The sequence below is a fragment of the Trichogramma pretiosum genome, unplaced genomic scaffold (assembly GCF_000599845.2).
Source record: "Trichogramma pretiosum strain Unisexual culture from Peru unplaced genomic scaffold, Tpre_2.0 scaffold1, whole genome shotgun sequence".
In the NCBI taxonomy this organism is placed as follows: Eukaryota; Metazoa; Arthropoda; class Insecta; order Hymenoptera; family Trichogrammatidae; genus Trichogramma; species Trichogramma pretiosum.
Window position 1 is genome coordinate 6091926 of NW_019641703.1, and position 11208 is coordinate 6103133.

Below are 11208 nucleotides of genomic sequence, written 5' to 3' on the forward strand. Positions count from 1 at the left end.
ATATATCTACGTGCATGTACGAGTAAGTTCAATGCACACAGGTACACAGTGTATATGTATGTGTGTATAAGAGTCGCTGCCCTGTTGTGTGGCTGCTACTGGCCCCGCGCGCGAGGATTTTCTTTCTCTCTCTCTCTCTCTCTCTCTTGAACACTTGCAACTGTTGCCAACTTCGTGCGCGCGCAAATTCAGAATTGCACCACCACCGAAGGCCGAAAACCAACGATATATACTTTATATCACGATGAGTGTTTCATTTTATTCGTTGGAGATTTCTTTGTTCGCGATAATGAGCTTTAAATAGCACGAGTGTATCTATCTGACCGATTAACACAGAGTCTGACTTTCGAACGAGACGAGCCAAACTGCGAAACTGCGCCGCGCGATGTTTCTTCAACCGTCGCAAAATTTGAATTTTATGCGAACGCCGAGGGGGTGAGAAAAAGATTTTAAATGAATTTGTATGAAAGATATCTCGAGGAAAAAGTCTGGTCGCGTTGAAAAGTTATTATCCGAGTATGCAAATGAGCATACACGCGGCGGCAGTCTTGGTATCTCTCTCACTCTTGATTAAAATTCTTTAACGGCTGCAGCAAGCCAGGCCAGCCAGAGGCAGTGTTAACTTGTACTGATCGGAGGAAAATGATTCATCGGATAGACATCTCTCGTACAGTACTAACTATACGTGGCCAACCTTGAGGGTTCAGGTTTTTACATGGACACTTACCAAATGGTTAATTTGATCATACTTTTACCGAGATAACAGTCGATTTTTTTCAAATAAAAATAAAGAACGATCAAAGTTTATTGTTTTCATGACAGTTTATTTCGTAGTAACGCAACCATAAAATATACTTCTTATAAATAGTACTTTTTCATCTGTTTTTTTTACTCAAAAATCATAATGCGAACCGAATTATTATAAATACAAGTTCGTAAATTCATCGTGCACGACAGTCCTAACGAAACTCGTGCCCTCGTATACAGAACACAATTTATTTTTTTTTCAAACATTCAAGCTTTCTTTTTTTAAAATATTTACATTATCCACTAAAATGTTTTCAATTGAGAACAATATACAATAATCATGAAATCATCCGAAGCGATTACGATGCCAGCGAAATATCGCGTAGCACCGGTATTTTGGGGTCAAACAAGCGCATCGTCAGATTTTCTTTTTTCGCGAATTGCGATTTAAAATTGAATCGATCGACTCGGATTCATGGTTACCTTTGGCCGTGCTCGCAAGTGAAATTAGACGCTGCTTTTCGAGTCAGTTTTTTAATTTTATTATACACTGATTCCGTTACATTATAAATAGCTATCATTGTATAAATTTAATTCTAAAAAATTTTCAGTTTCTGAAGTATATATTAATTGCTATCGGTTTTTTTTACTTTTCTTTTTTTTATTATATACCTAATTCATTTTACGCGACACAATCACATCTCGTAGAGTAAGAATAAATCATTGATTTTAGAATCGATAAACCTAATTCTATCAAATAACACTTCTGGGTCAAAAATTTACAGGAACTGCACACGGTTCGCTATAGTTGATCAAAAAAAGAGATTATTGTATACATGAATAATTACAATCGCAACTTCATAAACCGAATTCATGCTTACTTCGGTTAATTATTCTTAAAATTAATTATATTTTACAAAAACCTATTATTTCCTTATCGCAGAGTATGTAAAACTGTTTTAACAAATCGAATTAGTTAGTTAATTTTCTTGTTTGAATTAGCGGTATTTCGAATTACATTAGTCGAATGTGTCAACCTACAGTTCAACATCCACACAATCCGCGTCACAGATCCAAGTCTATGGTCCCTTCAAGTGCCGGAAGGAGGTGGTGGCGGTGGCGGTTGAGCTAGTAAATCGGATAAACTGTCCAACTGCATACTCGGGGGTGCAGCAGTAGTCGAATGCTGCGGCGGTGGAGTAACCGGTCAAGCAATCGGTGCGGGTGGATGGTCGCTCTAACTGCTGGGAGGAGGTGGCGGCGGTGGTTGAGCTAGCAGATTGGGCAAACTGGTCAGATCGATGCCCGGTGGCGCAGGAGTAGCCGAGTGCTGCGGCGGTGGAGGAACCGGGGCGGCCGGAGGCCAACCCGGTGGTGCGGGCTGACCCCAACCACCTCCGTATGCCATGGGGGCGCTCACAGGCGGCGGCACGGTACCCGGGGGAGGAGGCCGCATGCTAGGCGGCGGCACTCCGCCCGGAGGCGGTGGCACCGGCTGCTGACCCGGTGGAGGAGGCGGCGGAACTTGGCCCGGGGCAGGCGGTTGACTAGGTTGCTGCCAAGGCGGCAAACCCATACCTGGCGGGCCCATCTGCATCTGGCCTGGTGGAGGTGGCGGAACCATCTGGCCGGGCGGTGGCGGCTGAGCGCCGGGTTGCGTCATCCACGGCATCAGCGGCGGTATGCCCTGGGGCGGCTGCGAGCCTGCGCCAGGCGGCGGCGGTGGCGGTGCCATGACACCGGGCGGTGGTGGCATGCTCACGGGCGGCGGTGCCATCGAGGCCGGCGGCATGCTACCCGGTGGCGGTGGAATAGCGGCCTGCTGCGCCCACTGCTGAGCCATTCCCTGCATGCCGTTCATGTCGGCCTGCTGCTGCCACGGCGGCGCCATGCCTGGTGGCGGAGGCATCATGCTGGGTGGGGGTCCAGCCTGCATCATGCCCGGCGGTGGATGAGCCGGTGCCGCCATCAGAGCTCGAGGAGTCGCGTTTCGGTTATCGAACAGCGGATAACTCGTGGTGGTCGTCGTTTTCGCGTTCGAATTGCTATTGCTGGTTTTCGGAGGAGCTGGTCCTTCTCCTAGTTCAGCCATCAATGACATGTACTCCTCGTCGATTTTGGCCTTGTCACCGGTGGCTTGATTGGCCGCGGCAGCGGGTCCGCCCAGGCCCGGTCGCTTCGAACGACAATCGCGCGCTATGTGTCCGGCGCCCCCGCAACTCGAGCACACGATGTTATTGGTAACGTTCGGTTTGTCCGGGCAGAGCCAAGATTTGTGATCGCTGGCGCCGCAATTGGTGCAGCGTGGACCGTCGTTCTCGCGCAGAGTACCGTTGAGCAAGGCTAATTCGCGCAACTGATTGCGTCGCAAATCATTCTGACCCTCTGGTACCTCGACGCCTTGACGAATAATTTCGTGAATCTAGAATCAGTCGAGTTGAAAATATAAATAACATTTCAAATCGAATTTGTATGAGTGTTTTTGTACGTGTTCTTGACACTTACCCTTTCGACTGCTTTTTTTACAGCCTCGACATTGTTAGCTGTAATGTAAGCGTGCAGAGGTTCATCCTCGCCAGGTAGTGGCTGGCCGTCTTTACGACCCACCTTGCCTTCCTTTACGCTGCCTTTACCTCGAATAATAATTTTAGCCCCAGTCTCTTTTTCCATAGCTGAAAGTAAAAACATTGGTCAATCACTGTCGTTTGGTTTAAAATTAAGAAATTTTAATCCAAGGATCACTTACATTTCAGAGTGTTTCCACGTGGTCCAATCAACAGTCCTACAAAATTGATGTCCGGATGCTCTTCTTGAGGGATCATAACTTTATCGTTGACTCGAATGATGGGAGGCCTAGAATTTATAAAAAAAAATTACAATCAATTTTTGTTTCTTTCAAAAATTGAAGATATTATGCGAATTAAATTACTCACTTGTAATCTGGTGGAGGTTTGAATTCAGGATTGATCTTCAAAATCTTCTGTATGAGATTATGCCGATCTTCTTCCAATTTTCTTCTAGTCCGGTACTCTCGGGTGTTTAACCGTTTGCCATCGCTGCTGTAAATTGGCTCGGGCGAGGGCGATCTGGAAGAAAAAAAAGGCAACGATCTTACACACCTAATATTGATAATGCTATAACGTAACAAGCAGCCTGTCTCTGAATAAAAAAAAAATGAATTTAGCTTTGGTGCTACTGCTTTCATTAGCATCGAGAATTAATGATTTTAAGATTGAATTTTGAATAATTTTTTCTTTGCACTTTATTTGTCTGTATTGCACACGATTTTATTTTCAAGGAAAATTTCGTCAATTATTCGCTTTGTTCTTAGAACATTAATAATGTACTCCTCAGTTTCTGTTGGCACAAAAAGCTATACAGAAAATGTGTCGGTTTACTTATTGGGTGATAACCAGTGCCCTGCCCAAATTTTCGCAGAACTGTTGCTCAGCTGCTAATCGCTAAGAGAGAATATTAAAGTCCTGTGATTATTATGGGGAAAAAATTAATTTTTCTAATTAGTAATAAAGTTGTATTCTCGAGTGCAAGTGTTCTGATATTAATCTAAATAAATAAGAATCATTAGAAGCCCTATTGGGAATTATTGGCATTAGTTTTTTTTTCTGAATTGGTATTTTTTGACTTTATGTAAAATAGCTGAACCTGAAAGTAACGGAAACTGGATAATTATTCAACGTAAAAATTTTGTTAAAATATTTCTGTTTTATAATGACCTGATATAAGTTTTCCGTTATTATAATTCTACCTAAAGGGTTGTAACATTTCATTAGATTAATATTTCTGCTGAAAAAAGTTATCGATTTTTTGTATGTTAATTTATCATAATGTTACACCAAGTTACATGGTTTTTTCCTGAATAAAAATAAATATGCCAAATTGTGATAAAATATGCATTAAAATTCGCTCGCGTTTGATTCAACGATTATTTCAATGTTAATAAAAAATTATTTTTCAAAGCTTGAAATACTTTTCGTACTATAAGCAGCACTGTATTGTATTATTGATTCGTTTAGTTTCATCATCCTATAAAAATAGTTTTAAAAAACTTGATGATGTAAAAATTGGTTGTATTATTCATGAAAGATTCAATATTATATTTTGAAAATATTCAAGTCTGTAAATTATTCGATCTGATAGTTTAGACTTTCAACGAAGACAACACAAATGTTCGTGAAATTTTAAAATCGTAAAAAAAAAGAAGTATACATTATCGCACGAACAACGTGCAATTGCTTATGAATACTGTTTAATGCTCTATTAAAAACATGCATAAAGTTTTATTAGTAGATCTTTTGTGCTCGCAGGGCTTAGAAAATCGGACGGCTATATAACGCTCTCGGGCAACGTGAAGAATCATCATTCGTCACGCTCATGAAGCAACGTTCCCTTTTATAAATGAGTCTGTTTTTCCTCGCTCGTCGAGCAGCGATATAATAAGCTGAGAGATATGTTATTAAGCTGTATGATTCGAGAAATGAAACAATTATGTTACAGCATGCGAAAAATGAGACGTACACTATGTGGAACGTTTGTATCTAATTAGATAGTTGAAAATAAAATACATTTATCGCATACTTTTGCTCGCAACACCATTTACACTGAATTAATGTACTGACAACTTTTTTCAAAATATAATATTCAAATTTTTTCACTTTCCTGATTGTATGGTAAGTAACGTTATCATTTTAAAATTCAAGTGTCTGAATGAGATAGTATAAGAATAAAATTTCCGTCTGGACAAGGCTTTTTCATAAAAAAATTGATTGTAAAAAAGTAGATTAGATCAAACCAATATTCTCATATTATGCCTTCTTGTAGAGATGCTAGATGAGCGCTTATCATCATTGGGCTGAGTGTCTAAATAATTTTGCGCATCCCTCAAATACTTAGACAGTTTCAGAAAAAGTATCTGGAGCTACCAAACTGTGGGTTGCTGAATTTGGTCAGCAGATAGAAGCATATAACGGTCAAATTTGTTGAAAACTATGAATTGTGTCAAACCTTTCTTCTGGATTAATTGATATTCCAAGATCTCCTGTACGCAATTTTCTGCTGATTTCTTCAATTTGTAGTTGGTCTGGAAATAAATGGGTTAGAAAGGGGTACAAACCCCAATAATTAGTTATATTGATTCTTTAAAAATAATACAGAAGAAATTTTCTATAGATTAAAAAAGTTCATTAATGATTCGCATCATAAAATAATGTTATAAAATTTTGATTTTCAACCTGCTTTTTTTTATACGCCTTACCTCCAACATCATTAATTTAAAATCATTTCCAAAAGCTATCTATATTTATCCACAAATTATTTATAAAAAAAGTTTGATATGGATAAATTAACAGAAAGAATAATAAAATTAATATAGAAAAGATACTTACACAAGTAAGCTTTCTCCTGCTCTGGGGTGAGGTTGGTGGGTAGAACAGTGGGCATTCCTGGAATGAAGATCTTTTCATGCTCGCTTCCACCCCATCTGGATTTCCTCCTCTTACGACGTTCCTCTCTAGATTCCTTCTCCGCTTCTGTCAAAGAACATGGTACATTAGAAAAATTTGATAAGAACCTTCTATCCACAGTGTATTCAAAAATCAAAAAGCTCAAATTAGGTTAAATATATTTATATCTCACAAATTGATGAGTTGTGCTACTCGAAGAATTTTCAATGATAGAAAATGGTATTGCTGAACAAAGCTTTTTAAATGAGTGAATTCAACTGATATGATCATAGAATGAACTAATTGAATTGTGCTTAAAGAAAGCTTTGCTCTTATGATTGTTGCTCATAACAAAAGCTCTATCTTCGCAACAAGGAGAAAACGTACGTCTACATTACTTCACACTTATTTACCTTCATTTTCGCGTTTCTTGGATGAATTATTGGTGGGTGAGTACGGAATTCCATTAGCTATCGCCGCCGACACAGCTGCAGCTGCAGCGGCCGCCGCAGCCGCTGCACTCGAAACTGTAAATCCCGAAGAATTCACAAAACTTCGCGACATGATGGATTTTTTTTTGGGACGTTATGTCACATGCACAATAGAATATTCTATTTTAAAGTCAATCAAGTAACCTTTTTTTCTTCTTCTTGCATTAAAACACTATAACACAACGTAGGCAAGAGACAGCGAGGCACGCGAGTCGAGAGATTATTGCCAAGATGGCGAGAAAGAGGTGTACTCCCGACAACGACAGACAACCGACAGCTGCAGTGCTGGACGCAGACAGTCCAAAACTCGAGAGCTCAGAGCACGAGACGCTTCTACATACCCAAGAGGTTACCTTTAGAGTCGACTGAATGCGCACAAGTAGCGCCAACTTTGAACAGTAATATTATTATTAGACTTCGATGTTCAAAGGCTCAAAGTTATTTGATATTATTTTTCATAGTTGGCAGTGCATATCGCAATGAGACGCGAAAAGTCTATGACACCATGCAGATAGCCCCAAACGAGTTTGCAAATTGGCGCGCAGCCACAATTGCGGTAGTTGCTTATCGTTATTGAGTATTTCACCGTCAAAAGGGATCGTAAATAAAATGTCAATGATGCAATATTTATAGAATTTTGGGTTTATTATTTCAACATATGAATTTTACTAATTATTGAGAGAAATCGATGAGTATCACATTTGGTTCGTATTTTATCGAGTATTCAACAATTCCAATTATCAGATTATCAACAAATAAAATTAATTACAAAGGTATAAACATATTCAAGACGCGAAAAATCGTTTAGATGATTCTTTTGATTTTCCAATCACAATTCTTTCATAACGTTATTCGAGCGAATTTAAATAGCATATGCAACTCAAATTCAACACACAAATATAACAATGTTCTATAAAAACACTTATGCTGTACAATAATAATCAATATTTCATTTTTCGTCATTATTCTATAAAAATTCAATCAGTTGCTTATAAAATCTTTGCGTCTTAATGTAAAATTTTATCAAAAATTGATATTAACTCTTATTGTAATTATTATTATCACATTGCCTGCTATTATTAGCATTATTTCAATTATATTTTCAAATTTAATTACTTTTTTTGGACAATTTTTGCATATCTTTTCAATAGTACAGAACAACGATAAAAACTATCATTTCTATTCTTCAAATTATTATCTATTCGTAAAATTTCTTTAACAGTAAACTAGTTCTAACAAAATACTCTAAAAATTTTCAATTAATAGATGCAAATAATTTTTTTTTTACCTTAAAGCTACGTAATTTCTTTCATAACAATACGCGTATTTTTTAAAATAATTTGCTTCAATATTTAAATAAAATTATTGTAGAAAGACATTCTTCACCAATACATTTGAAACACAAGTTCATTTATAAAGAGTGTATTAATTAGCTCAATTCATCCGTGCATTGTTTTCGCTCTTGCTCAACTCTTTGTTTTGTTCGATTAAAAGCTTCAGTTTTTACAAAATCGACTGTTTTATAAACAGTTGATACTGGTGGTGCCTGATGCTGAGGTTGAGCAGTTGCATTATTTGAACTATCAGAAGCCTCAAGATCCAAGTCAAGATATTGTAAGACTAATAAACGACGATTTGAAGCTGGTACAAATTGATCATCATCTTGATAGAAATATATCTGATAAAATAATATGGGTGAATGAGCAATTGAAAATAAGAAATTTATTCAACTTCTATTATTAGATTAGATCATAATACCTCTTCTTTTCCATCAAAAGGACAACTATCATCATCTAGAACCAAAGGACGTCGACTTTTTTTCGTTATTAAAGTAGGACTAGGACTCATTTTGACTTTACTTTGATGGCTGAATGGATTAACCAGGTGTAATGTGTCTAAAAAAAATTAAAATGATTAAATGGGTAAAATTCACAGTATTTAAATGTATATAAAGAGATTTTTTACATACCATCAACAGAAGGTTTGGCTAAAGGTGGTTTTAATTTTCTGTTTATGCTTGGAGGCTCCACGTGATCTGTTGAGTTTGCATTGACATCTTCTCTAGTTGCTTTTAAAGATGATTCAACACTCTCATTTGAATCATTGATTTTTCGACCTGGTTTCAATTCTCTATATACTAATGGAGGTGGAGCTGGCACAACTATTTTAGGTACTGTATTGGCATTGTCCTTGCTCAAAGGACTAAATTGTTTATTTTGAGCTGTTAAATTTGAATTGTTGGTATTTTCGTTATTATCGAAATCATAACGAAAAACATTATCTTTTTCTTTGGGAGTAGTAACATTGTAATTCTGCAGCAACTGTTGCTGTTTATTCAAAGCACTTGCATCAGTTGCTATAGCTCGCTGACGCAATTTTAAACTCGATGAATGGGAATCAGTGTTTGTGGCAGGTGTAGATGGTGTGGTGGGTTTAGAACTTTCCGTTGCACCATCCAAGTTGAGATAATTGTGTCCAGGACTATCGTTCACATGACTTGGCTTTGGAGGTCTTGGAGGGATTGATATATCGTCATCTGCATTGGATAACTTAACAGAGTCATTTAATTGCTGTTTACTAAAACGCTTTTGAACACTGTAAGAATGATTTCCAGCACTACTTTTTTTGAAGTTTGGTTTCAAATCACCTAAAATGTTTATTATATCATCAAATACATTTTCACATTCTTTATAGATTTTGGAGCGAACTATCATTTATAAAAATAAAGTAAATAGGTGATTTCATACCAGCAGAGGGAAAAGTATCCCAATTAACATTAGGCAGTGATGGAATAGATTCATCATCAGTTATAATACTTTCAGCATCAGTATTAGGAGATCTTGGAGGTGATGGTACTAGTCTTCTTAGGTGATAATTATCAATGGATTGGCCAATTGTAGAATTAAGAGAGCTTGTATCGTTGAGACTTTTTCCTGAAATGCATTCACTTATTGGAATATAAGGACTCAATAGAGTGCTAGTAGGTGAAACAGGAGGTGATTCTTGTGCATCAAATGAGTAAACTGAAATGATAAAAAGAATACTTAAAATAAAGAATTGGAGAAAAATTATTAATATGATTCAAAGCTTTACTTTGACACTGTTGTTGTTCCTCGTAAGCTTTCAAGTTGCATACTTGACAAATAGCATCAACCCATTTGTTCATTTCGGCTTCCGTAGCAGCGCTCAAATAGTAAACCCTGCTTGGGGTTTTGACGTTAAATAAAAAATGATACTTTTCCTTTTGATTAATGAGACTCAATCCGGCATCCACCTGAAGAAAAAAGACTTTCATATTATTCAAACTGTCTCGGCAAATAAAGTGCAAATTAAAATATTTCAAACAAAGATAAAAACCTGCTCGCATTGATCGAGATCTATCCTGCCTTTGAGCTTTCTGCAATCCTTATCAACGTAATATTCCAGGAAATATTGCCCAGGCAGTTCTCCGCTGTGTCTCAGGGTGAACCATCGTTGTCTCCATCTCTGTTGAGAAATAAAGAAAAAAAATATCGATAAACAACACGAAAAAGGTTTCATTCGAAAGATAGAATACTATCTTCCGACAGATAAGCAGATGCATACAAAAAAAAAAGTGACATCGCATCGCGCGCTCGAATTATACACGCTCTTACACTCTCGCTCATATATACAAAGCGCACGCGTTGTATTATATCGGAATGCAAGTGTATGACTAATAGCAACTTAAAATAATAACTGGCCATTCGTTCTCATGCACGTCGAGCATATTCAACGGTTTCGCCTCTGTTTCTCTTTTTCGCATGCCACGACGATGATGATCGCTCGTAATGATCATCGTCGTTAGCCTCCACTCTCTTCTCTTTATATATAATAAAATAATAAATTAATGCTCGGACTCTCGTGTGCAATCGGTCGGAGCGAAAAGGGGGAAATTCGCTCCGATGCAGCACAGCCTTTTATATGTATATACGATGACAACAAAGTCATTTAACCTGCACTCGCGCGTTCATCGCGCCGATATCATTATATTACGAAGCTCGATCGAGATGAAAATTCCGTACGTCACTTTTGATCATTGCACCATATATACTCACGGCTTTCCATAATTTGGTGGGCGGCGACTTGATAAGCCAACCTTCCTGCACTATCTCCTTCGTCGTTGCATCCATCATAGTCTCGATTCTCGTTGTTGATGCTTCGTTTTATATTGTTGCTGTCGTCGTTGTCGCTCGATCAACCGCATCGTCGCGCACTCTTCACCAGATAAATGCATAATACTCAACACGTGAACATAGAGAAGAAGAACTTTTAACTGCTTCGCACAAAATAAACGAACAACAGCAACGACTGTAAACACACTCCTACGCGAGTAGTATCGTTGAATGGCAATTGATAATCACGAGTAGAGCAGCAGCAACAGTATAGCACGCGAGGGCGTCTCGTGTGTTGTTGTACACCGAGCAGTGTCAGCTGCTATATACCGAGCGCAAAGCAATGTACCAGAGTTCGTTCGCGTTCGACACTCCATC

At 38.1% G+C, this 11208-nt stretch overlaps 2 protein-coding genes across 2 annotated transcripts; both read right to left on the reverse strand.

The window, feature by feature from the left end:
* Positions 1-1402: 1402 nt before the first annotated feature.
* Positions 1403-7005, reverse strand: LOC106653903 (splicing factor 1-like). The gene is made up of 8 exons (XM_023462746.1): positions 6620-7005; positions 6150-6293; positions 5770-5845; positions 3681-3833; positions 3494-3600; positions 3253-3419; positions 2080-3169; positions 1403-1941 (listed from the first exon to the last, which is right to left on the reverse strand). The coding sequence occupies exons 1-8, from the start codon at positions 6768-6770 to the stop codon at positions 1838-1840; spliced, it is 1992 nt and encodes a 663-aa protein (XP_023318514.1). The 5' UTR covers positions 6771-7005; the 3' UTR covers positions 1403-1837.
* A 313-nt stretch (positions 7006-7318) lies between these two features.
* Positions 7319-11156, reverse strand: LOC106653917 (GRB2-associated-binding protein 2-like). Its single transcript, XM_014373583.2, has 7 exons — positions 10774-11156; positions 10055-10183; positions 9791-9971; positions 9445-9720; positions 8667-9344; positions 8456-8592; positions 7319-8375 (listed from the first exon to the last, which is right to left on the reverse strand). The coding sequence occupies exons 1-7, from the start codon at positions 10849-10851 to the stop codon at positions 8127-8129; spliced, it is 1728 nt and encodes a 575-aa protein (XP_014229069.1). The 5' UTR covers positions 10852-11156; the 3' UTR covers positions 7319-8126.
* Between the last annotated feature and the right edge of the window lie 52 nt (positions 11157-11208).